The sequence below is a fragment of the Capra hircus genome, unplaced genomic scaffold, assembly GCF_001704415.2.
Source record: "Capra hircus breed San Clemente unplaced genomic scaffold, ASM170441v1, whole genome shotgun sequence".
In the NCBI taxonomy this organism is placed as follows: Eukaryota; Metazoa; Chordata; class Mammalia; order Artiodactyla; family Bovidae; genus Capra; species Capra hircus.
The window spans coordinates 6,574-34,508 of NW_017218283.1; the positions used below are offsets into that span (position 1 = coordinate 6,574).

The window sequence follows — 27,935 nt, forward strand, 5'->3', positions numbered from 1 at the left end:
GTTACGGGAAGACCCAGGCGTCCCCTTCAGCGCAGGGCAGGGAGCGGGCTGCAGGGCCCAAGTCCACGCCTGTGGTGGAGCGTGGTGGCCGTCTCGTCGGCCTCCTGCCAGCCGTGCCCAGCCTTGGTCCTCCTATGGGCCTGGAATTGCCCACTTGGTCCTGCAGACCAGGGCCAGAGAAGGCGCAAGGGCAGGGAGCGGCGCCCGGCCCACAGCCCATGCCCACGGGCTTCGGAATAGATTTGCTTCCAGCTGGGGGCCTGGCACTGGCCGCCCCCAGCCTGCTGTGGCTGCCTCGCTTCTGCCGGCCCCCTGGCTGCTGCTTAGGCACGCAGCCTTGGCTGTTGGAAGTGGGTCGTCCGGGATCCGGTGGATGCCTCGTTAGCCGAGAGCAGGACGGTCGTGACCGGGGAGGAGGTGGGCAGCTGTCACAGGCACTGAGGGCGTCTCAAGCCCCGATGACTGCTTTCTGGTGGGTTTGGGGGACAGCACTGCTCAAGCGAGGCTTGTCAGTCAGTTGCGGACGGTGCGGTGGCTGCTGTGGGCGTGGGCACTGGGCGGTGGGTCCTGGCGCCTGGACCCTGACCGCCTCCATCTCTTGTTCCCCCAGGACCCCTGCCTCTCGGCTCTGCTTCTGGATAAGCTGCCTGCGTGTCGCCCAGAGGCTGAGCGCCGCTGTGATGTCTGTGCCACGCGCCTGACCCAACTCACGCGGGAGGCCCTGCAGCTGCTCCAGGCACCCGCCAGCCGCGAGGACCCCGACGCCCCCCACGGAGGCCCCAGCCTCGCGCCACCCGGCCCCAACACTGCCCCCAGCCTGAGGGATGGACCGGCGCTGGCGGGCCCCACGGGGAGGCAGTCCGGCCGGGCGGGGCCCGACAGGAGGAAGGGGCCGGCCTGGCCGTCCGGGCCCAGTGTCCAGGTGTCGGTGGCGGCCCGCCGGCCTGGGCGGGGCCCTGAGCACAGTCACCATCCAGGCCCAGCAGTGCCTGGAGGGCGTGTGGAGCGTCTCCAGGGTCAACAGCTTCCTGCCGCCAACGTGCCTGGTGAGTGCCCTGCGTCCGGTGGGCTGGGGGCTCCCGGGACACCGGTCAGGGCTGGACTCCACCGGGCTGAGTGCCCAGGTGCGAATAGAGCCCCCCAGTGTGGTTTCTGCGAGGGCAGGGGGGCTGTGCGTGTTGGGGGAGGCCCCAGACCTTCCCACGGCACGCGTCAGGTGTGCAGGCAAGGTCACGTGGGCAGGGCCCTCTCCCATCCCCTGGAGCCTCGCTCCTGCCCCACGCAGTGCATGGCTGAGGTGGTCCAGTCACTCTGAGACCCGCCCCCCCCCCCCCCGTGGCGCTGGGCTTGGCAGAAGGGCCTGCAGGCTCCTGGGAGGAGGTCAGGCTGCCATCCCACATCTCCGCTGGTCCTGCCCTGTCCAGGCCTGTGCTGCTTGGAGCACAGGCCTCCCTGGGGACACACCTGCCCCGTGGACAGATGCCAGGACCAGGAGTGTCAGGGGGGCTGACCTGGGGCCTGGCCTCTCTCTTCCTGGCGTCCCCTGACTCTGGGATGCGCCCCTGCCCCTCACTCTCCAGGGCCCCCCTCCTGGGGTCGCCTGATTGTCACCCACAGCCGTGGAATGGCCTCGTGGAACCAGCTCTGGGCACCAGGGGGACCGCGTGTGCTCAGGGGGGCCCCCAAGGTCTGAGGAGACCCCAACTCTGGAGGGTGGAGCTGGGTCCTCACCCCCATGGGTCACAGGGCTGTGCTGGTGGGAGTCTTTCCCCAGTGTCTCCATGACCCCCAGTTTCCCATCTAGGAGGAGGGGTACCAGGACGGGGGGGGGGTGGGCAGGAGAGGATGGGTTGTAGGACAGGGGTTTCCTGGGATGCTGGGGGGTTGGTTTGGATTTGGTGGTACACGGGGCCAGCTGAGGGCTGGGAGGGTCTTTCCCCAGAGGGCTCGCTGCTTCATGATGGGGTGGAGGTGCCTCAGCTGCACCAGCTACTCAGCTGGGGGCTGAGACCCAGGGCCCAATAGACCCTTGTAAAGCGGACAAAGTAGGACGAGCCCTCCCAGCGGAGGGCAGGGTCCATGTGGAGGCCTGCAGGCCTCATCAGGAGACAGCGCTGAGGGTGGTCAGGCCAGGCCCGCACGGGTGTTTGCGGCTGTGTCTCTGCCCGACCCGTGGAGCCCCGGGGGTAGGAGGTCAGGTCGGAAGTGGACGGGGGCTTCCCAGTTGCCCGAGTGCACCGTCTGTGCCGCCTTGCCAGTGGGTGTCTCTGAAATAGACACCTCCTGGGGCCCCTGTGTCCCCTGAGGGGCTGTGGGGGGTGGAGGCCCTGGAAAAGGCCCCCAGCTCTTGGGACCAAGTCCCACACAGCCCCTGCTGCAGGGCAGACCCCTGCCGGCCCCACCTCTGGGCTGGCTGGCCCCTCTGAAGGCGCTGAGCTGTGCTGACTGGACGTTGCTGCCTTCACTGTGGCCTTTGATGAGATCCTGCCCGAGCTGGGAGCGGGCCCCTGGGCACTCGCTGCTGGGGCCAGTCTGTCTGAGGCTGCCCTGTCCTGGGGCCCTCCCTGGCCCTTGGTAGCTTGGGGCACAGGGGGCTTCCAGGAAGAGCTTCTGGTTCTGAACTAGCCTTTGGCTGGTGCGACGGTGCACGCGGGGTGTGGCCTCGCTGCGTCTGACTCCTCCATTTGCTGAGGCCTGGGGCGAGACCAGGGAGAGGGAGGCAGCCTCTGCTGTGCACCCTGTGGTGTCTCCCGGCCGAGAGCAGGGCTGCCCGGGAGGAATGTGCCGCGAGAGCTCCAGAGAGCTGGGCGGCTTCCTGGAGGAGGTGGTATTGAGCTGGCGTGGGGTAAGTGTCAGAGATGGTGGGCCCCGCCAGAGGTGTGAGAGAGCAGCCAGGGGGCTCCTTATCCTGGGAGGGAGCTGAGCGCAGTCTTGCAGGTAGAGAGAGACCCCCAGGAGGCAGAGGCAGGTGTGAGCTGGTGGTGGGAGAAGGTGGGTTGGCACAGCCCCGTTGGCGGTCTGTTTGCCTCTCTGTGCCTGGTGCCAGGGGTGGGGGATGGTCGCTGGGCTCTGGCTGGGCAGCCCTCCTGGCGGCCTGCACGTCGTAAAACGTGAGTGTTTAAGGCTCGCTCTTGGCTTTGTGTGTGCATTGATTCGTTCAGGGTGGGTGGGAATGGATTTATAATTAGACAACAGTCCTGGCGATCGATAGAGAGATTATTAGAACCATAAATAGAACTTTAGGACTCAGATGAGGTAATTTCCCCTGAACCCGGGCATTGATCGTTAGAGGTGGCCCTGGAGTGTTAAAACACTGCGTGTTAGGCTGTAGAATTAAACACTTCTGGAGGGATGTGCTGTGAATCCCGGCCACGGCCCATCAGCCACAACCCCCCAACCCCAACCCCGGGCGTGACTGTCTCCAGGAGGATGTGGGTCTGGGCTGGCCAGGTGGGCAGTGAGGGTCTGGCGTGTTCTGGGTGCCTGCCCTGTGGACTGCCGGGGGTTCTTCTGTGCATGTGGCCGTCTAGAGGGCCCGGTGTTGGCCAGCCACGCTGTGATCGCGACTGCAGCCCACACTCCCGTCTGCAGCGCAGAACTCGGCCCTGTCCAGGTCATCCACCTCCTGGAAAGTGTCCTGTGATGATTCCTGGTGGCAGGGGCTGCCCAAGGGGACAGTCGGGCAGTCACTTTCCAGCAGCTTTGCTGTCCTGGGGGTTGGAGGTGCTCGTGGGCCACCACCCTCCCCCAGGTGCTCTGCCCCGGCCGGCTGCATGGGGACATAGCTGTGAACCGTGGGGTCTCCCCAAGGAGCGCAGGGTCCCGTCAGGTGTTCACAGGACACCTGCGGTCCCTTTGCAGCCAGATGCCTGGAGATTGTGGCTTTGGCCTCCTGACCCCGCAAGTCGGCTAGAGGTAGCATAGCCTGGGGCCACTGAGGGTGCGGCTGAGTAACACGGTGAAAGGTGCTGCCACCTCCGTTCCCTGCCAGGGAGTCTTTGTGAACCCTCCGTAGTCTTGTAGACATGGGCCAGGCCCCACCCCAGGTCCCGGGGAAGAGGACTTGGAGCAGAGGGTTCGCAGTCAGCCACGGGGCCTGGAGCAGTACAGGCGCTACAGGGAGGATGGAGGGCTTCCTGGAGGAGGTGCTGCTCTGAGTGGGAGGTGAGGTCATTGCTGGTGGAGCGAGGATTTCCTTCTGTCCGTGGAGGTGGGCTGGCCCTGGCTTGGGGACCTGGCTCCTGCCGCCCCTGTGCCAGCCGGCTTGCCGCCCCTACTTCCTGTGAGCCCTGGCCGGGTCCCTGAGGGGTACCCACCTGTCCTTGGGGATGTGGTGGGGACGGTGTGGGGTTGGGGGAGCTTTGACCTGGCCAATGTCACCGGTGCCCCCTGAGCCTCAGTTTACCCACCCGAGGAGTAGTGTTTGGGCTAGACGCCCCTGCACTTCCACGTAAGGCTGCTTCTGTGACGTGGGGGAGGGACAGTCTGAGCCTGGGGCCCCAGGGAGACCAGGCAGGGCTCTGAGGGGGGCCCCGGTGCCCAGCGCAGGCCGCCTGCACCCTGCAGGGCCAGGCGCAGCTCTGTGCCCCGTGGACGCCCCTTCCTCTGCTCTCCCCACCTTTCGGCACAAAAAAGCCCCTGAGGGCCCTGGGGAGCGCTGTCTTTCCTGGGCCCCGATCTCACCGATGTGGAGTTCAGGCCCAGAGGGCACCTGAGGAGTGGGTTAACTTGGTGTTTCCCAAACGGTGCTTGGTGGAACCCCGGTGCCCAGTGGCGGGCACCCCGCAGAGACGGGGGCCTCCTGTGGGGGCCTCCCCAGACGGCGGGCCCCCCTCACGCTCTCCTCTCTTCATGCTTTTCTTTCGTTGCTGCCCTGGCGCCTCCATCACGCTTTCTGTTCGGCCGCCCGCCCGCCCCGGCCCCCTGTCTCCTGTCCCTGTGTGTGCGTGTGTGGTCTTCCCCTCCGCCCTCCCCGCCGCCCTCCCCTGCCCTCCTGGCTTCTTTTGGCGCGTCCGGGCTCTGCTTCCGGCAGGAACTGGCAGCGGCCTCCCGGTGGCCGGAGCCGGGTGTCGGCAGCTCACCGGCCGGCGGAGCCGCGGCGCGTGCGGGACCCCTGACAGGTCAGTGTGGGGCCCAGCTGGCTGCAGGCATGCCGCGTGGCCTGCACCATTGCCCGTGGGGCCCGACGTTCTGGCTGGAGGCACCGATGCAGGCGTGGGAGGTGGGCTGGCTCAGGCCCCACGGGGGTGAGTGGAGGGGTCCTTGGGGGCCGTGGCCGCTGTCCAGGTGGTTGTGCGGGGCAGCGTGGCTGGGTGGGCCTGGGCTGCTGGATGGAGCGGGAGGCAGGGTGCAGTGGGGGCTGAGCCTCGGGAGCCCCCGCTCTGTGCTGCTCGCAGGGGGCCCCCAGCCAGACTCGGCCCAGGCCCTAGCGATGCCGCAGCTTTTAACATCAGTCCGGTCCTCCGCCCCTCTGCTCAACAGAAGAGTTTAGGGCTGTCGTGCGGAACGCGTCTGTCAGGTGGCAGAAGGGGCTGGCATTTGAGGCAGGACGTGCTGCATGGGGCCCTGGGGGGCGAGAGAGAGAGAGCCCCCCTGAAGGAGACTGGCATTTGAGGCCAGGACGTGCTGCATGGAGCCCTGGGGGGCTGCAGGGCGCCAGGCTGTGCCCAGGCCTCGGGTGCCCCTTGTCACTCATTTGCCTTGAGCCCCAGCATCGTTTGGAGGAGGAGAAACAGTACCCAGTGGCCCAGGTTTGGGCCTGGCTGACCGCTTCTTGGGAATGTTCCCCGGGAGCGGGTACCCCTCTGTGCCTGCGGCCTCCTCCCCTGGGGCACAGGGCTCACCTCCTGGCTGTGGGCCCTGCGTGCCTCGTGCCAGGCTGTGCGCTCCTGGAGGGCAGGAGTATTGAACAGCTCCTGTGTGCCGGGCAGGGTACCGGGGACGTGGAGGGGACCAGGCAGGCAGAGGCCTCCTCTGGGTTTCTGGCGTGGACCAGGTGCTTTTGCAAGCTGGGGGTGTGCTAGGGGAGTGCAGTACTGAGTAGCTGAGCATGGCCCGGTTTCTCTGTGAGCGGGCAGCCCTGGGTAGACCGGGAGAAGCAGGGGAGGTCTCAGGGCTGTGGGACAGGGAGTGTCCTAGAGAAGGAGAGGGCTGGCTGTGTTGGGTTCTAAGGGATGCATAGGAGTTCCTGCCCTGTAGGCAGATGCAGGGCACGGTGCCCCAGCACGGGGCCTGGGCCGTTCCAGGTTGGGACCTGTCCTTGCAGCCTTGGGGAAGCTGCTGGTGCTGTGGGGGTGAGGGTCGGGTGCTGGGCTTCCTTCCAGCCCAAGCTCTGGGGCTCCCTTGGAACTTCCTTTGCAGAAGTGGTTTTGCTGTGTCCCAGGGGATATGTTGGGAGCTGGTGCTGACCGTGGGCTGGGGATGGTGGTGAGACCCTCCACCGGTGGTGAGAGGTGTCCTGCGGAGAGGCGGCTGGACTTCCTGCTGGGCCGTTCCTCCTGAGGCCTGTGGGGGCTTATTCTGCTGAAATGTCACCTTGGCCTGTTGCCGTGTCACTTGGGAGACCCCGAGGACGCTGGGCCCTCTAGAGTGTGGCTGCTACCTGGGCGCCTCACCCGCAGGGTCACCAGATAGACCCTGACCTCTGCCAGGCCGAGCAGAGAGGACGCCTCGGACGACGGTTGTGATCGCACTCTGGGCCAAGTGTAGCCAGGAGCCCCAGGGACCTGGCCTTGGTGCCTGGGGCGCCCTGGAGGCTGGGGCCCTTGGGAAGGGGCTGGGGCTGGAGTGGCCGGGCTGAGGCAGGCCGCTTCCCTCCCATGCCAGGGGTCTCTGTCCACCCACCCTCTGAGGCCAGGTCCTGCTGGGGGTCCAGCGCCCAACACGTGTGCATAAATGTAATATATGGTGGCCGGGTCTCCAGTTGGCCAGCGCCGTCCTGGGGAGCGGTTAATTACATTTGTGCTGTGTTATGAGGCTGTCTCCCTTTCTGGAATTTATTTTAGCTAATTAGTTGGAAATGCCAGAGTGGTATTTCAGATGATGGGAAGATCATACATTATCATACACGGGGCAATTAGTGCCCCTGACAAATATTTATTGTGCTTTCTTCTCTAAGCGTGCCTCTGGGTGCCCCCAGCTGGCCGACCCGGGGGTGACAGCGGGTCCCTGTCCATCTACCTGACCGCGTGGTCCCTGTGATTCTGGAGCTTGAAGTTGAGGGGGAGTCAGGCTGGGTGGGGGGCACCTGTGCCCACCTCTCCTCCACTGGGCCCTGAGCGGTCCTGTGTACGTGGGGTCCAGGGAGCATGCTGGTCTCCGGGGGCCGGGGGTCTGCCCCTGGCTCCCTGTCACGGGGCAGGCGCCCGAGCCTCACACCGGCTCCTCCTTCCCTCCAGGCTGAAGCAGCAGTGGCCGCCGTGGCGGTGGCGGACACGGTCCGGGACGGGCCCCCTCCCGCGGGCTCTGATGGCGCGTCGAAGACGTGGGGCCTGGTCACGCCTGCCCCGGGCGCCCCCCCACGGGGCTCCACGGGCCCATCAGCTGCAGCCTCCTTCTTCCTCAGGTACGTCCTCCAGGGGGGCACTGTGTCAACCGCACGTCCGGAGGCCTCTCACCCGGTGTGGGGTGCAGCCAAGGGCAGGGCTCCACGCAGTCTCCACCCCTCCCAGGGGCTGGTCTCGGGCAGGTCGCCCTCTGGCCTCTGGTGGCTCTGTGCCTTAGCCTCCTAGGCCTCTGTTTCTCTGTGGCCTTGGCGTTCCTTGATTCAATCATCAAACAGGTGACGCTTCGCTGGGATCCATCAGGCGGCCGCACGGAACCGCTGAAACACAGGACTCACAGTGACCTCGCCGTGGCCGGTGGTAGTGTCCAGCCGCGGTCCTTGCGGCTGTGCCGCCAGCCAGGGACAGGGAACTGACATTGTAGACGTGGCAAATGGACGGAGGCAGGGGCAGGCAGATTTGCCTCGGGCAGCTGGGCCCTGCAGCTAAGGCGCGACACGAGGGCGCCGAAACTGGCGATCCTCACGAAAGACTGAGCTATCCCTTCTGGGCCCTTGGCGCGGAAGGTGTGGGAGGTCGAGGCTGGAAACGAGGGAATGCTCCTGGGGAGAGTTGCCCTCGATGCAAATTCCTTTACAACTTTTACCCCTGAGTGGGGTGCGATTCCTCGGGCACTGCGCTCTCAACTTAGTGGTGCGCATGCTCTTGTAGAAATGTCCTACAAAAAAGCCGCCCTCTGCGTGGCGGTCAGCTGAACCTTGAGTGGTGGCCGCATAACTCTGAATTTGGCGTCCCCAAATGGTATGATGTGCTATGAGTTCATGATGCCTGTCCCCGCAGTGTCACTTCTACCCCAATCCCCTTCTTTGTGCCCCTACTTTTGTGGGCAGTGCGCAGATTTTACTTCGTTCCCTAGCACTTAACCTTTTCCATCATTTGCCCTATTTCGTAGGTGATGCAGGACTCAGGCTGAGCCCCAACCTTACACTCACGGTCCAGAGGGACGAATTGGTCCCCTAAGCTGCTCTCGAAGCGCTGGCTCTCGTTTTTGGGCTGTGGATTCACAATGGAGATTTCTGTGGCTCCACATATTCGGAACCATCCAGGTAAAGCCAAGATTTCTTCCTTACACATCAGCGATGCATCAGGCTACAGCCCGATGTGCCATCGTGGGCACGTGGCTTGATCCGATTGTCCTCGTCCTGAGATGCGCTTGGGAGTAACAAAGACACAAAAACGAAAACAACAAGAAAAAACCCCGAGCCACCCAGGTGCTCTGAAAAGGGGCGCAGTGAGCCGCGCCCATCCAGCTGTCTTGCGCTCAGAAACAGAGCCCATCACCAGTGCCCACCAGCACGCCGGTAGACCGAATGAAGAGAGGGGAGGTGAATTAGCCGGGGGGAGAAGCGGCGCCGGAACATGGAAAAGGTCCCGCGTACAGGCGACCACGTGGGCACATGCCCGCCCTGTACACATAGAGCCTTGATCTGCCTGTAAAAGGCGGGATGGGTAAGGAGGCCTGCCTTGTGGGCCCAGGAGCCCGTGGAGGGGACAGAGGGCCGATCTGGACGCCTGGGGGTCCGGCCCTGGTGGTCTCTGCAGTCTCTGGCCCCGGCCTTTGGGCAGTGGTCATGCCCTGCCAGGCCGCGCTTGCTGGAGGATTGCCAGCCTGAGGCCCCTGGGGAGAAGGCCAGTCCTGGGAGTCCAAAGCTGCCCTGGCTCTTAGCGACCCAGGGCCTGTGGGATGGGCGCTCCTTTTGTCGTCCAGCGAGTGAGGCTGCCTCCGCTGACCTTGGGACGTTACCATAGAACAAAACGTAGAAGGAAGGCGGTGGGGCTGTGGGGCACTGCCGGCTGTCCTTACTGCCAGCCTGTGGGACACCCCTGCTCACAGCAGCTTCCTGAGGTCGTGGGCCCAGTCTGGGGGTGGTGTTGCAGCTGGGAACACTGCCCCGGGCTCACACCTGATTTGGTCCCGAGGCCCTCTGCCCGTGGGGCTGTGGGTGCTTCATTGTTGGCCTGAGAGGGGTGGTCTCAGTTTTACGTGCCCCCCTTTGTTCTGTGTCGGGGAGGTGCTTGTCCGGAGTCCCCGCGGAGGTGAGGAGCTCCTGACCCCCGGCAGGGGTGCCTCAGGAACGAACCGAAGGCACGTTCTGTGACGCGTCACTGGGCCCCGGGGCGACAAGCCTCGAGCGAGGAAGCAGCCCCGAAACAGACCCCGATACAAGCTTGGGCCCTTCGAGCGTTCAATGCGGCACATGCGGTGGAACCCACTTCGTAGAAGAAACGACGGCAGCGGGACATGTCAGTCTCTTGAAGAGCCACGCGGGAGACGTAGATACACAGAGGCTTCCTTGGGCACTGTAAGGCCAGAGCGCAGAGCGCGCCGGCGTAACGGGAACGTAGGAGCGTTGTCCAATAGGGGAACCTGGATGAGCTAGCGCTGCCCATGGAGCAGAATAGGCGTGGCACAGGTTCAGGGTCCCTGAGCCACCCCCTGGGGGCCGGCACACTAGACCTCGGCTGTCCGTGAGTCGAATCCACAAGGCAGCCGAAAGATGAGCGATCGCGTACCCCACGCGCGCACAATCCCACGCGCACCCTGGTGACCCACACGGCGGATAGGCAGACGGCACGCACGGAGAAAGGAACCAGCAGCGCGCTGATGCTGCTCGGGAGACAAACGCGCGCGGACGGAGTTAGGAGAGACGGAGGAGGGAGACTGAGTGGGGAGACACGGGAGCGGCGACGCATGAGGGCCTGCCCCTGCACGCCCCACTGGGCCCGGATGGCCAGCTTGTCCGACTTGGGAGGCACCGCGGAGGGCGAGGAGGAGGGGAACAGCAGAGGAGAACCCGTGGGAAAAAAACCAGGAGCAGCAAGCCCGAGCAAAACAGCAGCACCGCCCCCACTAGCCCCGCACTGGCCAGCACCCCCGGGGAGCCCGCAACGCACAGGAGCACAGCACCCCAGGGACCGCCCAGGCCAATGCAGCAAGCGAGCGGCACTGGAGCCACCCGCCAACTATGAGCGCCGGGCTCTGTGATTACCTTTCCCTAGCAGCACGCGTCGCCGCCCTCTTACCTCTCGCTCCCCTTGGTTAGACACGCCCCCACAGTCTGTTGTAATGTCCTTCCCGCACCAGCTCCGTCACGCAGCACCCAGGTGCCGAGCGTGAGCTCCCCACGCGTGCACGAGACGACCACGCCTCCCTGCTGAGCAGGCGCCTTCCTCGGTGGTGGATGCTGGTTGCACGTAGAAAGGCTGCTCACCGTCCCAAGACCCATGCAACCGCCTGGCACAAGCCTGCAGAAGTGCTTGGAGATAGCGGAAGTGCGTCACGCCATACACCACTAGCAGCCTCCTGAGACAACCAAGGCTCAGCCAACGGCATGAGGACACGCGCGGCCTGAGCCCCCTCCGCGCAGCCGGGCAAGTGGTGGGCTCCTACCGAGCGAGCGCTCCACGCACCCCCCACCCCTCCACTGCCAGCCTCAGGGTGCGCCCTCCCCGTGTACTGGCCGGACGGCCAGGCCACAGGATGTCATGGTTGGTTACCGGCAGGGGCCGGGGTGGGATGGGATGCCGCCGATGAAGGCCCCGCGGATCCAGTCAGGGCTCGAGGAGAGGTGTCCCTCACCCGCCAGGGCTGCGAGGAGCCTGGAGCCTCCAGGGTGAAGCCACCGGCCTGAAGCAGGGCGCGCCACCGGGCAGAGATGCCGGCACCGGGCGCCAAGAGAGCGGGTACAGCAGCATGCTGGCTGGCGCCCGCCAGGCCTCAGAGCACAGCGCCAGGCCTCGGGGGACCTCCGCATGTTGAGCCAGTCCTCTTGAGCCGCCCACGGCACCTGCAGCAGCGACAGATGCTGACTGCGGCCGCTAGCGCCATCGCCATCTGCGGAGGCCCGCCGGCCACGCTGGTCTTCCGGATCAGGCGTCCCGGGGGTGCCGAAGCAGGAGGACCGGATGCGGCGGGCAGTGGCCCGTTCCTCCACTCCTATAGACCGGCGCCATCCACCCCCCGCCTTGCGCCCGGCGCCGGTGACCGGGCCGGTCGAAGCTGTAACTTGAGGCCCCACTCACATCCAAACAGGCCCTGTGTCTCCTCGGGGTGAGTAAAGGCCTCACTGTCAAGGCCAACTGCCTGTGAAATTACCTTCTTGTTTGGAAGAGGCAATTTTTCTTTATAAAAAGGCAAATATTTTCCTTTCTGTTCACATGAATCAGCGAGCAGGGCCTGCGAGCCTTGGAAAGGGCTCTGGGATTCAGTGAGAGGGCTGGGGGCTCAGGGCGATGCTTGGAGGGCTGGGACCCTCCCTCCCCCTCCCCCTCCCCCTCCCCCTCCCCCCTCACCCGTTCTCTCACCCCTGCCCTCATGGCCCCATCCTCAGCTTCCCCTGGGTCCTAGGCCTGGGCCAACACCTGCCCTGCAGAGCCACCTCGGGGTGGGCACAGCCATGTAAGCTCAGGGCAGAGCGGAGTTCCCATGTAGCAGGAGGCACAGGGTTTGGGGAAGCCAAGTGTGGGGGCATCAGGGCAGGCTTCCTGGGGGAGGTGTCCTCTGAGGATGAGAACTGTGGGTGCAGGAAGTCTTCCCTTCACAACCGGACCTCGGAGAGGTACCCACACGGCCACCGTGGGTCCCGCCTTGAGCCCCCCTTGCCTACCGCTCCCCAGCAGGGCAGTGGGTGTTTGTGGTCCTGAGTGTGGCATATCCTCCCCCATCGCCCCTGCCCAGAAACCAGGTCTGTGCCCCTGGCAGGCTGGCCCCTGCAGAGATGCCCCCCCCACCCACCCTGGGTCGCGTGAGCTGAGACGCAGTCCCCAGTGGCTGACAGGCTTGTCCCGGGTGTGAAGGGCCCTGGATTTCATCAAAGGGAGCGTGCTGTCCTGGGGCGCTCTGAGTCACCCCCGGTGAGCTGAGCCTGTAGGAGCGGAGACCTGGAGGGCCGGCAGGCTGGGGCGCAGCCTCTTGGCTCCTTGCCCTGCGGGGGCTGACCCAGGGCAGGCAGGGAGGAGGGGGCACCTGAGTTCGGTCGGACCACAAGGCAGAGGCCCTGGCCAGGGACGTTCCAGCCTCCCGGGACTGGTGGGGCCGTAGACGGTTGAGGGCCCAGTGTCTGTCCAGTGGTGAGACCTGGGCGTGTCCAGTGGGGAAGGACACCTCCCGGGGCACTGCCGGAGCTATGGAGGTGTCGGGGCAGGGCTGAGTGAGGCCCGTGCCGGAACCTGGGCTCCCGAGAGGGTCACCGAGGGGGCAGGTGCCCCGGCAGGCCGAGCCCTGCCCGCTGCTCATGAGCTCCACTGCCAGATGGCGTCCGGCCTCCCCAGCACCTCACCCGTCCTCCTGGTCTCCACGAGCCCTCGAACCTCTGGGGTGCGGGTTCTGGATGTCCCTCTGGCCTTGGAGGAGGGGGCCCGGCTTGTTCTCGGAGGAGCAGAGAGCTAGCTGTGGCGGGGCGGGGGACTCGCCTTGGCTGTGGCCATCTGCTGATCTATCTGGCCACCCTGATAGATGACCAGACCCAGAGCCCCCCGGGCAGGCTGGTTCTGGGCAGTCCTCGTGATGCCCTTCCCTGACGTCCAGGCCGTGGGGCCCCGGTGCCCACGCAGAGGCGAGCCGACCCCACGGGTGATCATCTGTGTCCCCGTGTCCTGTCCAGGCAGGCTGGGGGCCAGCCCACCTGCCCTGATTGTGCCCGGGCAGGGCCTGGGGCAGGGATGCCCGCTGCACTGCACGCCTCTGGGTCAGGGGGTCGCGTCTTCCCTTCGGGGCAGTGGGTGGGGAGCTGTGGCCTCACTCAGGGTGGTGGGGTCCAGGGCAGCAGGCTGGGCTGGGGAGGGGGTGGGGCGGGAGGAGCCCCGAGGGCTGAGCTGGACGGGCTCCCTGCCCGGTGCCTCCGGCCCCCACCCGGCTCAGTCCAGCCGCCTCCCCGGACGGTTGTGCTGCAGTTCCATGCAGCCTCGTCCTGCCTTCTGAGTCCTCTGGCTTCTCGCCTTGAGCCTACGGACGCCCTGAGCCTGCGGACACTCAGCCTCCATCCTGTCCCGGGTGTGATGCGTGTGTGGGGCGGGGGCGGTGGGAGGGGGATGCGGGACTCCGCTGTCCAGGAGGCTTCAGGTTTAGGACACACGGGCTCTAGTGGAAACCGGGGCTACGTCTGCTCGTGGCTGGAGAAGCCTCGGCCCTCCCTGGCTGAGGATGCTGGCCCGCTCACACACCCCGGCCCTCCCTGCCCCGAGCGCACCGGCCGCCCCACCACGCTATCAAGGAGCCGCCACGCACTGTAGATTACTTTTATTTTCCTGGATGACACCGCACTAGGAGGAAAGCTGTCCCTGGGGTCTCTTAAAAGACAACTCCTATTAAAGATGAGAGGAGTTAAGCAAAACGCTAGTAGCTCCACCGACTGGGAGGCTGACTGCGGGGCGTGCTGCCCGTGGTGTGGGGCCTCCTGTCGGGACCTTTGGAGGCTGATGGCGGGGGGACTGGGGCTGGGGCTGTGGGACGAGGAGGGTGTGTGTGGAAGGAGCAGGCCGGGGAGCTGGGCTGGGCGAGTTCTTCAGCTCTGAGCCTGGACACGCCCTGGCCTCCCGTCCCTTTCGGTGGGAGGTGGGGGGTGCTGGGGAGGCGGGTGGGGGTGGCTGATGGAGGCGGGGGCAGTGCAGGGGAGGCGGGTGGCTGATGGAGGCCGGGGGTGCACGCTTCCTCTGTTGCCTGGTGTCACCTTGAACACATTAGATCATCAGGGCCACTCACGAGGGCCCCTGTGGGGGGGTCATGCCCTCCCATGTTAGAGATGGGGAGACTGAGGCACCAGGTGCGGTCACAGAGCCTGTGAGTGACGGAGCCCAGTGGCTGCGTTGGGGGAGGATGATGGAAAAAAAAGGATGCGCTTGGTGCAGGGTGCAGGGTCCCGCGTCTGCCCGGGCCAGGTCGCCCGGCCTGAACGGGCCGAGCTGCCAGGGGCTGCACATGGCTGCCCGCAGCCCCGGGGGCCTCTGCGTGGCTGGTGGGAAATGAAGTGCAGGCCGAGCAGCTGCTCGCAGGGCGGGGCAGGCGTCAGGGCAGCGCTGAGCGTCCTGCCCCCTTGTTCCCCCTAGGGCCGCCCAGAAGCTCACCCTGGCCTCCAAGCGCAAGAAACCCCCCCCACCGCCGCCCCCCGCCCGCGCCGGGCCTCCACCTACCCCACGGACTTCAGCGGGGTCCTGCAACTGTGGCCGCCCCCTGCACCCCCTTGCCTGCTCAGGGCCACCTCCAAGGCCAAGGACAACCCCAGCAGTGTTGGAAAGGTAGGCCCTACCCTGAGTCGGCGGTGACCCAGGGGTGGGATGAGGTTGGGGTGTCTGGGCACGAGCTGGGTGGGGAGAGCAGGTGGTGAGGGACCCTGCTGCCTTCTCTGGGGCTGGACCAGGGGGCTCCATGTCCAGATGGGCTGACTGAGGCCGGGGCTGCCTGGACACTCCAGACGGCAGTGGGGAGCCTGGGGGACTGGGGATGGGGGCGATATGGGAAATGGGTGGGGGGTCCCTGGAGCACCGGCCACTCTCAGAGTTGGGTGGGGCGACCAGGGCTTCCTGGGACTGAGGGGTGGGGTCCGACTCCAGGAACCCCCGCACCTTGTCTCTCAGGCAGGGCGGGGGCACAGCTGGGGCCCCTCGGCTCGCCAGAGTCCGGGCAAAGTCCTGCCGTATCCTGACACGATAACTGGGGGTGGGTTGCAGGGTGCTCAGCTGAGTGGGAACGCTCCCGGGTTCAGGGGCCAGGCCCGCAGTGTGAAGGCCCTTGCCTGTCACAGCTGGTCAGCTGTCAGCTCCTGTCCCTTCTGCTGAGACGGTTTCCGTCCGGGCCCTGCCTGGGCTGCTCATGACTGCCCCCAGGCCTGGGTCAGGCTGTGTGAGGGCTCCATCCTCAGTGCAGGGGGCTCTGTGCCGTTGCAGGCGGGGAGCCCAAGCCGCGGAGGGCCGCGGGGGGAGGGCGGGACCCTGACCCTGAGGATGGACCCCTTCGGCCCCCTCTGAGCCTCCCACCCAGGCCCTGGGCCCGGCCTCTGCAGTCCCCAGAGGCCCACACCCCCTGGACGCACACCCCTGGGCTCAGTCCATCCTGCTGCCTAGGTCGCACCCCAGGGGGTTTCTGCTCTGGGTCTGGAGAGGGAACTGGCCGTCGGGGAGCGGCTCTAAACACTCTGGGCCTGGCTCTAACCTGGGCCTGTCACTGGATCCTGGGCCCTGGGCCCATCCTGGTGGGGCTGGGCGGCTGGAGGCACAGACCTGGCTTTCTCGCTGCTGCCCTGTGTTACTTGGGATGCACAGACCTCCCCCTCCCCTGGGGGGACCAGCCCCCCCAAGTATTCCAGGGCAGGGGCCCCCCACACTGGCAGACCCCCATCCCCGGAGGCAGGAAGCCCGTGGCCACTGTCCTAGCCCTCTCTCCACTCCCCTCCCCCACCAGGCCCCCCTCCCTGCCTCCCTGGATGATGTTATTTGCACGAATATCACATAGTCAGAAATGCCTCCTGAAAGGCATTTAATATTGTCAGAGAAAAGAAGTTAGATTACGCTCGATTCTTGACATTAATGTGCCACTTAAGATAATTCATCATCGTGCGGAATTACAGAAGACGGTCCCTCCCCCCACGCCCGCCCAGGGCCCCCTCTTAGGAGTGGAAGCCCGTTTTTATGCAAAATGTATTTGTTCCCTACCTGGCAGCTACTCAGCGGGTGCTTTGCAATAGCTGAACATTTAGGGGGAGATGTGCTTGTCTCGCGGGGAGACTCTGTCATTTCCCCTGGTAATGAAAGGCCCTCACAGACCAGGACCTGGCCTTGGGGCTGGCATGGGGGTGGGAACCCCAGCGGGGCAGCCCAGTCAGGCTTTTCCCCGCCGGGAACATGCTCCAATCTGCAGAAACCATTTGGCTCCTGAAGTGGCCTGGAGTTCACACTGAAAAAAAATTGCCAAAAATTACTGGGAAGTGCACATTCTCGTCTGCTTGGCAGCGGCGTTTGGAAATGAAATAGTTTTGTTCATGTCGTCAGGGAATAAAAGAATCGATTCTCGCCTAATGGAGCCCGGGTTGGAGGCGCTCAGTAGAAGAGTATTTCTGCCCGCGTCTCCCCCAGGACCGCCTCTCCTTAGCAGAGCGGTTTGCATGTCAATTTGCCACGTGCCGAAGGGGTGTCGGTGGCGCCTCGCGCGAACTACCCTACCCACGGTAAACCAATTTTGCCGGCGTTATGTATCTGTCACTTACAATTAAATCCGTGAAAAATACTGGCTCTGAGATGAGCCTGGTAATTTGATTTACACTGTGGTGGAGAAATCGGAGGTTTCAGTGGAGGCCTGTGTCCCCCTGCGGAAGCCGGGGTGTAGTGCTTTCTCCTGGGGGTGGGGGGCTCACCCGGGGTGGCTCGCCCGGCAGCTCTGGGCCCCTCTCGGCCTGAGGCCTGGGTCCTGCGTGCAGGTTTTGGGGTGTCTGCAGTGCAGCTTACTCTGGGCTCTCTCATCTTGTTTCTGGACCCCCCCCGCCCCCAGGCTTCTGTTCGCTTGGGGGCCTTGGGGCTCGGGGTCCAGCTCTGGAAGCTGGGCGTGAAGGCAGATGAGCAGCACGGGCGAGCTCTGCATCTGTTTAGGGTTTGGGGGACACACAGTGGCAGAGGCTGCCGGGCGGCCTGCTGGCCCCTGAGCTCAGCTGAGCCTGTCTCACTCTGTCCACTGTCCCACCCTGTCACCCCGGCCTCGGTCTCCCCACCATCTCCCCTGACCCCTGACCTCAGAATCCCTGTCTCCTCCTGGATCAACCTGCCCTCTTCCTCCCGGTCCTTGTGCCTACGGGCTTGCCTCTGGGTCCTGCCTGGTCCTGGGTGTGAGTCTGGCCTCCGGCGGCTCTGGGGTCAGAAGCACCAGAGCCCGTTTCTCCCAAGGGCAGCGCGGGCGTCGGCCGGTCCCGCTTCATGGCTTGTCCCTCCTTCATTCCCCAGGCTCTCGCTGCCCACCCTGGGCCGCGAGCCGGGGAGGATGTGCTCAGGGCCCTGAAGGCCTCTGGCCTGGGGCTGGGAGCTGGCTGGAAGGGCTCCCTGGAGGAGGTGAGGCTGGACCGAGACTGGGGATGGGGCGGGGCCCACGCCCTCCCTCTGCCCCGCACCCCACTGCCATCTCTCCCTGGGGCTGCGCCTTGCTGTGTGCAGAGCCTGCCGAGGTCGGGAGTCGGGGAGTGTGGGGAGGGCCTTGCTCAGGGGCAGCCTCTGTCTACCCATGGCGCGGGGGCAGGGGCTTGGGGAAGGACACACGCTCGGGAGCGCTCCTGAGGCTCTGATGGGGCCCCTGCGGGAGGGCCCAGGTCTTGCTTCTACCCCCCCTCCCCTTCTTACTCCACCCTCAGATTAGGGGTTTGGGATTTCAGGGGACCCGCTCGCAGGCTGTGTGAGGCAGGTGGGACAGTTGACCTCTCTGAGTGGGTTTCCTCCCTTCTCAAGCCTGCGCAGGCCTGGGGGAGAGGGGTCACTACAATGGCTGGCAAGGCCCGGGAGCTGGCAGAGCTGGGGGGGAGCCTGCACAGGTGACTCTGCTCTCGAAGGCCTGGGTCTCGGGGCTTGCTCCCGTGGACCAGGCTCTGCATCGGGGCCAGCGAGGGGGTGTGGGGACCCCCGAGTCAAGGGGGTGTCCTCGGGGTCCCGTCCTCGTCTTCTCTCTCTGCCCCAGGGGCAGCTGGGGTCTGCTTCCTCTCTCCTCCCTGTGGCCCCCTTCGCGGGCTCCCTGATCCGTGCTGGCGTGCTCCTCCCGCCAGGCCTCACCACCTCCCTGCCTTGCTGACCTCATGTGGGACGTGCTCCCGCCTGAGGCTGGGGCGCGGATGCCGCATTCCTCCGGCAGGGACCCCGTGCCGGCCGGGCCCGCTGTCCCGACTCGCGCGAGGCTGCCCCTGCCCTGTAATTAGCGCTGCTCAGAGGCCCGCTCCGCCCGCCTCCCCAGGTGAAGGTCATGCTGCGGATCTGGCCCGCGCAGGGGGCCCAGCGCTCGGCCGAGTCCACGTCCTTCCTGAAGGTGGACACTCGCAAGAAGCAGGTGACCCTCTACGACCCGGCCACCGGGCCCCCGGGCAGCATGGGTCCCAGACGTGCCCCCACGGCTGCTGTCCCCAAGATGTTCGCCTTTGACGCGGTCTTCCCCCAGGACTCGGAGCAGGTGAGGTGGTGGGGCAGCCTTGGGCGGGGTGCGTTGGCAGCACAGGACAATGGGAGATGGTCAGACCTGCACCCCTTCTCGTGCAGGGCGGGCAGGAGACGATGAGAGGAGGCCCGGGCGTGGGGGCTGGGTGCGGCTGGGCAGGCCGGCTGTGTCTCCCCTTCCCTGCTGGCCTCCCCGCCCTCCCGTGTCCACCAGCTCCTGGGCTGCTTCTCAGGCCCAGTTCCCAGGGTCCGCCCTCCGAAGCTTTCCACGCAGAGCTTGTTTTCCCCTGGATGCTCCTCTGTGTGTCCTGTGCCTGCCGTGATCACGCGTGTGGTATCTTGTGTGCCCGCTGTGATCACATGTGTGCTGTGGTATGTGCCTGCTGTGGTCACGTGTGCAGTGTGGTGTGTGCCCACCATGAACACGTGCAGTGTGGTGTGTGCCCACTGTGATCACGCGTGTGGTGTGGTGTGTGTGCCCACTGTGATCACGCGTGTGGTGTGGTGTGTGCCGGTGTGGCCACAGTGGCACTGTGACTTCTGTGTGTGTGCACCGTGCCTGTCAGCTGTGTCTGTCGGCTCATGCTTCGAGTGTATGTGTGTCTGTGTCCGGTCCGTGTGTGTTGTGTGTCCACGTGGAGACCTCTGTGTCCTTGGTCCTGGTGTCCTCCCAGCCACCTCATGGACTCACTGTCCGTGTGTGACGCCACAGAAGAGGCAGGAGGCGGGGTGGTGGCCTGACCCTGTGCCCCTCCTACAGGCCGAGGTCTGCTCGGGGACTGTGGCTGACGTGCTCCAGTCGGTGGTGGGAGGGGCTGACGGCTGCATTTTCTCCTTTGGCCACGCAAGCCTCGGTAAGTACCCCTGACCACCCGCTCTGCAGTCTCTGGAGGCCGTTTCTGGGGCGGGGTGCTGGGGCTGGGCCTGACCCCTATGGGCAGTGGGAGAGGAAGCCCAGACAACAGGCCTGGACATCAGGCGCCCATGGAGTGGGTGAGAGAGGGCTGCTGGGCTGGGCCGGGGATGCGGCTGCCCGCCCTGCTGGCTCTGAGGGCCCATCTGCCGGCCCGCAGGCAAGTCCTACACCATGATTGGGAGGGACAGCTCGCCGCAGAGCCTGGGCGTTGTGCCCTGCGCCATCTCTTGGCTCTTCAGGCTCATGGACGAGCGCAGGGAGAGGACGGGCGCCCGCTTCTCCGTCCGCGTGTCAGCCGTGGAGGTGTGCAGCCGGGGCCAGAGCCTGCGGGACCTGCTGGCCGAGGTGGCCTCCGGCAGCCTGCAGGACACGCAGTCTCCGGGCGTGTACCTGCGGGAGGACCTGGCGTGCGGGGCGCAGGTACCCTGACCATGCCGGGGGGCGGGGCCGCGGGCTGGGGTGGAGGCGGGGCTGCGGGTTGAGGGGGCGGGGCCGCGGGTTGAGGGGGCGGGGCCGCGGGCTGGTTACTTACTGGGGCGCCATAGGGACAGCTCCGCCCCGAGTCACTCTGGTGCCTACCCCCCTGTCCATCCATCTGTCCGTCCTCAGCTCCAGAACCAGAGTGAGCTGCGGGCGCCCACGGCTGAGAAGGCAGCCTTCTACCTGGACGCTGCACTGGCCGCCCGCGAGGACTCCCGGGGAGGCTCCCACGTGCTCTTCACGCTGCACGTGTACCAGTACCGCGTGGAGAAGTGCGGCAGAGGCGGAAGTAGGTGGCCGCGTGCCTGAGTCGCGGCGTCGGGCGCCCTCCGGCCCGGGCAGCCTTGGGCGTCCTGGGTCTGGGGGCCCTGGGGCTGAGCCTTCACCTCCTGCCCTGTGGTTTCAGTGTCCGGAGGCCGCAGCCGCCTGCACCTCATTGACCTGGGCAGCTGTGAAGAGGCCCCCGGGGGCCCCCCATCCCTGTCCTTGTCAGCCTTGGGCAGCGTCATCTTGGCACTGGTCAGCGGAGCCAAGCACGTGCCCTACAGGTAAGTGCGGGCTCCTGGGTGGGCCTGGGGAACTGGCCCAGCCCACGTCAGGCGTGTCCAGTGTGTCCATGGTCCCTGACCCCTCTGTCATTTCTTCCTCATTGTGTGACCGGCTTTGCTACCCAAGGGCTGGCAGGGAGTCCTGGTGCCCAGGGCCCGGGGGACAGAGGTGGGTGTCAGACCTGACCCAGGGGCCCCAGGCACGGCCCATGTCCAGCTAGAGGCCCTCCTCCCTCTCTCCAGCCCCATAGCAGCCCCCAAGCCCAGTGGTTCCCCAGCACCCCTCCCAGGCCCTCAGCCTCTGAGCCCCGCCTCCCGGGCCCCCAGGGAGCACAGGCTCACTGCACTGCTGCGGGAGACCCTGGCCACCGCCAGCTGCCGCGCCACCATGATCGCCCACGTGTCTGACGCGCCGGCCCGCCACGCCGAGACGCTCAGCACCATGCAGCTGGCTGCCCGTGTTCACCGCCTGCGCAGGAAGAAGGTCAAGGTTGGTTTCGCCTTCTGGGCCCCTTCCTGCATGGCGGTGGTGCTGGCGCCCCTCCTGCCCAGGAGGAGGCCGGGTCCACGCCCACGGTCGCCCCCAGGAGAACTGGAGCGGATCACGTTGGGGGCTGTGGTGGCCTAGTCTCTGTTCACCCAGCCCCGGGGAGGCGTGTGGCCAGGGCAGCCTACTGGGCCCCTGTGGCCTGTACCCTCCCAGGCCTGGTCCTGCAGGGCACGCCCTGGGGCCCTCACTGGGTCCGGAGGATGGAGTTGGGGTGCCCTGGGGCCCGGGGCCCTGGGTCTGAATCCTGGGTTTGCAGCTGACGTTCTGTGTGCTGAGGGCGTATCCTCGCCTCCCTGCAGCTCAGCTTGCCGCTTTCTGGGATGTTGCTGAGAAGGTCCGGTTGTGTTGGGGACCTGAGACCTTGCTGCGGGCAGGGATGAGTCTGGTGGCTGCGCGGTCACTTCTGTCCCTTGAGTGTGGCGTGTGCGGCTGGGGGTGCCAGGGAGAGGGCCAGGCAGGACGCCGCTCAGGGGGGCCCTGCTCTGTCCCCAGTACGCATCCAGCTCCTCCGGTGGGGACAGCTCGTGTGAGGAAGGCTGTGCCCGCCGCCCCCCGCACCTGCGCCCCTTCCACCCACGTGGCGTGGCCTCGGACCCCGACCGCCTGGCCGCCAGCTCGCCTGGCGACCCCGACTACTCCTCAAGCAGCGAGCAGTCCTGCGACACAGTCATCTACGTGGGGCCTGGCGGGACGGCGCTGTCAGACCGCGAGCTCACGGACAGCGAGGGCCCACCTGACTTTGTGCCCATCATCCCCGCGCTGAGCCGACCCCGCCCCACCCCGGGCCCGCGGGAGGCCGACCACTTCCGCTGCAGCACCTTCGCGGAGCTGCAGGAGCGGCTGGGCTGCATTCCTGGCACTGAGGGCCCCCCTGGGGCCCAGGCCGGCCCAGCCCGAATGGGCAGGAAGTCCTCGCCGCTCGAGGCCGTGGCCCCCAGGACGCCTGTGGGCGCTCCGCTGGCCGCCAGCACTCCTCGCGGCAGCCCCGGTCCAAACACCCAGCAGGGTGCCCCGGAGCCCCGCAAGGCCAGTGCTGACCAGAGAGAGGAGGGCAGCACCAGGCCTGAGCTGCCCACGCTGCCAGATAACACCACGGTGGGCGGAGGCGGGAGGCCGCTGCCCAGCCCGGCCCCACCCCTGCCTTGGCAACCGGAAGCTGGCGGGGCCTCTGAGGAGCCTGGCGGGGGCGGCAGTGCAGGTGGGATACGGACGCCCCCCGTGGGCAGGAGCAGGCAGGCTGAGCACCCCTGCCCGCCTGCACGCGGCCACCGGCTGGAGCGGGGCCTGCTGACTACCACGGTAACCCTACAGCAGCCGGTGGAGCTGAATGGGGAGGACGAGCTGGTGTTCACACTGGTGGAGGAGCTGTCCCTGGGGGGCCTCGCCGGCCCCGGGCGCCCCTCCAGCTTGGCCAGCTTCGGCAGTGACTGCTCCCTGCAGGCCCTGGCCTCGGGTTCGAGGCCGGTGAGCATCATCAGCAGCATCAATGACGAGTTCGATGCGTACACCTCACCACCCCCTGGCGGGGCCCTGGACGGGGCGGCCTGGACAGATGGCAGCCAGAGCTCGTCCGGCAGCTCCTGGCGCAGCGAGGTCAGCGTGTGCACTGCAGACAGCCTTGGCCCCGCATCAGCAGGTCCCCCGGACCCCGTCGGCTCTGAGGTGCCGGCAGGGCCCCCCTTGCTAGGCTCCTCCGTCCCGGATGGCGGGTCCCTGGAGGACAGCAGCCTTCAGCGCTCAGAGCGTGGCAGACTGGACAGTCTTGGGCCTGCCCGGGGTCCTTGTCCCGCGGAGGAGGCTGTGGCAGCCCCCGGCCGACCTGCCCGGGAGCAGTCTGCCGTGTCTCCCCGGGGGCCGGCCCCTGCACAGACCCTCCACTCCAGCCTGCCGCGCACACCCAGGACTACCTCCGCGGCTGGTCGCGTGGGCGGCCCCCGCCTGGCTGCGGGCCCACCTGGCCCCGGAGGTCTCTTTGAGGACCCTTGGCTGCTCCGGGCTGACGACTGTGGCCCGCCACCCCTGGCTTCAGCTGGCAGGGCCCCCAGCCCAGCCCCAACACTGGCTTGTGCCCGCAGAGTGGTGGATGGCTGTGAGGTGGGCTGGGTGGCCCACAGGCCGGAAGTCGTGACCCCGATCCCACCCCTGCGGAGGGGGGCAACCACGCTGGGGGTGAGCACATCCTCTGCGTCCTTTGGGGATGCCCCGGGGGAGGCAGCAGCCTGCCTGGGCAGCCCCAAGGCCACCCCCATCAGCAAGAAGAGCGCAGCTCCCAAGGGGGGCTTCTGTGCGAGGCCTGGAGGTGTGGCCCCCCCAGCGCCCCCTGTGCGCAAGTCCAGCCTGGAGCACAAGCCTGGCCCTGGGCCATCCTCTCCGCAGGCTGGGAGCCCGGCTCGGCCCGGGGCTGCTGCCTTCCTTCGAGGGGACGGGGAGGCCAGGCCTGGTGGCCGGGCTGACCACTCCATCCCCAGGGTCACGTCCAGCCTGAAGGCCCGGACTGGCAAGGCGGAGACAGCGTGCCGACCTGCCACCCACGGATCTCTGGAGCGCTGCGAGGGCCTGGCCCACGGTAGCAGTAAGGCCAGGGAAGCCCCTGGCCGGCTGGCCCGCGCTGTGCCCCGGCTGGGTGTGCCGCCCACCAGTCCCACGCCCGGGCCCGCACCTGGCTGTAGGAGCAGCCCCGCCAAGGGCGCGGGGGCCCCCAAGCTCCCCAGCAGCGGGAGCAAGGGGCGCAGTGTAGCGGCCGGCGGGCCCCGCTCTCTGGGCTCTTCGGCGAAGCCTCTGGCCCCCACGGTGGGGAGGGCCCCTTGCGGCCCCGTGACGGGCCCCAGGGCAGCCCCTCGGGCGGCGCCGGGTGTTGGGGTGAAGGCCAGCCGGGGCACCATCATGGGCACCAAGGCAGGCGTTCCGGGCCACCCACAGCCGCGTGCACGAGCTGGCGGCCGGGGGCGCCCGCGGACGGGGCAGCCCCTCCTGGGGCTCGGCCGACTCGGACAGCGGCAACGATAGCGGCGTGAATGTTTCGGAGGAGCGGCCGCCTGCCAGCCCGGCGCTGCCCTCGCCGTACAGCAAGGTGACGGCGCCCCGGCGGCCGCAGCGCTATAGCAGCGGCCACGGCAGTGACAACAGCAGCGTGCTGAGTGGGGAGCTGCCGCCCGCCATGGGCCGCACCGCGCTCTTCTACCACAGCGGCGGCAGCAGCGGCTACGAGAGCGTCCTGCGGGACAGCGAGGCCACGGGCAGCACCTCCTCGGCCCCCGACTCCATGAGCGACAGCGGGGCCGCCTCCCCGGGCGCCCGCTCCCGCAGCCTCAAGTCCCCCAAGAAGAGGGCCACAGGTGGGTGTCCGGCTCGGCCGCGGGCCACCCTGGACTGCCGGGCACCCCCTTGGTGGATCCCAGGTGCAGGCAGCCCCTTTTCGTGGTCTGGGCGTGGGTTGGGAAAGAATTTCCAGACGTGAGACGGAATGAAAGAAGAATTAAGTTTATTAGAGCGGGAGACGCTGTTAGAACAGCAGGCCAGCTCAAGGGGGAACCGACGCTGAACGGGGTCCTTACTCCGCGCTTATACGCAGGATCCAGGGAGTGGGATAGGGGTCTTGCGGGTCGTTTGCTGATTGGATGAAGTGTGAGTAGGGCAGATACCTTCTCCCTACCGGCCAGGAGGGGAGACAGGCTATACTGCTCCATGAACAGTGACACCGTTGGGGAGGGAAGGGCGATGAGCGTCTGGTATTTCGGTTCCTACGTTCCCAGACCCTCCTGGGTTTCATCTGCCCTTCCGTCCATGGGTCACCGCACCGTCGACAAGTTCAGACGTAGGCCGAGGGGATAGGCGTGCCCCACCCTCTGCGGTTTGTAAACGCACCCCACGTGTTCTCTGCCCCCCTGCACTGCCCCCAGGCTGGTCCCCGTCCTGTCGGAGCGAACTGGTGAGGGTGGGCCCCCGGGGTCACCCTGACGAGGCGTGCGGGGCTGGGAGAGGACGGGGGGGCTACCAAGACCGCTGGCTGCCTGGGAGCTCCCTGTGTCCGTCCCTTGGACCCCCATCTCTGTGGACTGGCTAGGGTGGGCTGTTTCATAGGCCGAGTGTGGCTGGGGGATCTGGGCACTGGTGGACGCTTTCCAGGGCATTGTGAGTGAGGCATGCATGATCTGAACGGAGGTCGTGGGAAAGCTGGAGGCTGGTGGGGAGGTAGAGAGGGGCGTCCCGGAGGACGTGGTGGGCCTGGCTTCGGGGTCTGCCCAGGGGCAGTGGGAATAGAGACGCCTATGAGTTAGGAAGCCATGCGGCCCTTTAGGGGTGTTCAAGGGTGACCGCCAGAGGTCAAGGGTTGTGGCCTTGAGGCTGTGCCATGCGGGGAGGCTGGAGGTGCTGGGGCAGCTGGAGTCCTGTCTGTTCTGTGGGGCAGGGTTGGTCAGGGTTTCTGGGCAGCACTAGGCTGAGCGTTTCAGGATTGTGCCCCTGTGGGCTCTGCTCATCAGAGCCGTGGCCAGGCTGGGGGCTGGGGGTCTGGCCTCTGCATGCCCAGCGCCCGGCTGTCTGTTCCAGGTCTGCAGCGGCGACGGCTGATCCCGGCCCCCCTGCCCGACAATGCCGCCCTGGGCCGAAAGCCCAGCCTCCCGGGGCAGTGGGTGGACCTGCCCCCGCCCCTGGCCGGCACGCTGAAGGAGCCCTTCGAGATCAAGGTGTATGAGATTGACGACGTGGAGCGGCTGCAGCGGCGCCGTCTGCCCCCAGAGAGGGCCCAGCGGAGGTGGGGGCAGCGGGGGTGTGGCTGGGAGGGCAGGGGGGCTTCTTGGTGTGACCGGCCGCCCGCTGACCTCACCTTCCCCTCTCGTTCACAGCCCTCCCAGAACTTGGAGAAGGTAGGACGGCCCCGCTGGTCCTGAGCTCCTGGCAGGGGAGGGGGTCCTGTGGCTACCTCCTTGTGCCCTGGAATTGCGCTGGGTGGGGGGCCTTCCCACAGCCACGGCGCTCACCCTGGGCCTGGGTCCCAGGTGGGCACAGGTGGCCTTGGGGGCCCGTGGTCTGAGCCCCACGGGGCTGGGGAGTGGGGCGGTGAGGAAGGGGCAGGGCCTAACCCCTGCCCACCTCGGAGGCCCCACCGTGCGCCTGTCCAGGCCTGGAGGGTGGAGTGGGGCTTGGGTCAAGGCTGGGGTGCCAGACCCCTGGGGAGCAGGCTGTCATCCGTGCCTGACGCCCCAATGCCCCCACCCCCGTGCTCAGGGCCCGGTGTGCGTCAGTGCCAGGCTGCGGCTGGCCGAGCGCAGGCTGCAGCGGCTGCAGGAGGTGCAGGCGAAGCGGGAGCTGCTGCGTGGGGAGCTGGCGGAGACCCAGGGCCGGCTGATGCTGGAGCCCGGCCGCTGGCTGGAGCAGTGTGAGTCTCCCAGCCCCGCCCAGCACCCCGGTTCAGCCACGTCACCCCAGCCCCAGGGGGCGGGGGGGAGACCTGGAGGTTGGGAGGGGGAGGGGCGACGCCTCGGCCCTGGGGACCCCGGCCTGAACGGCTCTCCGCGCCCCCCGACCCCCGCAGTTGAGGTGGACCCGGGGCTGGAGCCCGAGTCGGCCGAGTACCTGGCGGCCCTGGAGCGTGCCACCGCCGCCCTGGAGCAGTGCGTGAACCTGTGCAAGGCCCACGTCATGATGGTCACCTGCTTCGACATCAGCGCGGCCGCCCCCGCCGCCGCCCCGGGGCCCCAGGAGGTGGACGTCTGAGGCTAGGCCAAGGGCCTCCAGGGGAGGGAACACGGCGTTGGGGGCTTGAAGATGGAACTCGGGATGGAGCGAGGATGTGCTGGGGGTCGGAGGGATGAGGATGTGCAGGGTCCCTTGCGGGACGGGGCGGGGTGGGGGTCTTGGAGGTGTGGGAGCGTGAGGGACGGGAGGGGCTGGCCGAGCCCGCAGGTGGAGGAGCGAGTGTGCAGGACTCGGGAGGACTGTGATGCAAGTGCCTTTAACCTTGGACTGGGTTTCTCTCCTTTCTGCGTTTGGTGCTAAGGACTCGGGCCACCAGCACACAGCGGCCCCTGGGCGGTGCCTGTGGCCGTCCGGGGGACGATCAGATTGCGCCTTGTGTACAGCTAAGCGATTCCGTGCGGCAGAGCGGCCCTGGGCTCGCCAGGCTGTCTGCTTTAGGTTCAGGGTTACTTCATAGCCGTTTCCTCTCGACAGAGCCGGCCTTAGGGGTCTGCAGACCCCCTGTGTGTTCTCTCTGCTGATCTTGGATCGAGCCTGGAGTGGGTGGGTCTTCTGGGCGGTGGGTGGCTGACTCTCCCTCCCCGGGACCTGCTCTGTCCTGACATCACCAGGAGGGCAGCACCCAAGGGCTGAACCGAAGGCACCTGGCGCCTTCTTCCACGGCAGGAATTCTTACCAAAACCACAAGCAAAAAAAACAAGACAGACCCACACACACACACACACACACACACACGTTGGGGGTGAGGGTTTTGTAAAGGTGCTGTCAGGTTTGTATTTTGTATCACTTTGCCTACAGATGCGGTATTTGCAGTGGGAACTTGAAGACAAATGATCTATGTTTCTATGCTTTTCTATGGAAGGTGTCCCTGCGGCCGGGCTCTTTCCGGTGGGGAGGCCAAATGCAAACCGGGATGAGCCTGCTAACAGGAGCGGGACGTTCCCGTCACGACGGGTTCTTTTTTTCCGACCGTTGTGGATTTTCTAGGGTCATCTGAACCTTTGTACAAACATGTAGATAACAGGCTTGCTGCAGTTTTTATTTGTGAATAAAAGATGTGTCCCTTGTTC

The 27,935-nt window shown here is 66.5% G+C and overlaps 1 protein-coding gene across 1 annotated transcript; it reads left to right on the forward strand.

Annotated features, from left to right (window-relative positions):
* Positions 1–610: 610 nt before the first annotated feature.
* LOC106503395 (kinesin-like protein KIF26A) lies at positions 611–27,935 on the forward strand (the record flags this gene model as incomplete). The annotated part of the gene is given in 17 exon segments (XM_018045641.1): positions 611–934; positions 936–1,046; positions 7,398–7,564; positions 14,607–14,677; positions 14,680–14,795; positions 18,478–18,690; positions 19,435–19,528; positions 19,748–20,010; positions 20,200–20,359; positions 20,477–20,618; positions 20,946–21,108; positions 21,661–24,063; positions 24,065–24,503; positions 25,717–25,893; positions 25,896–25,921; positions 26,395–26,545; positions 26,702–27,935. Coding segments are annotated over 17 exon segments (5,202 nt in total), but the record flags the coding sequence as incomplete, so codon positions are not given.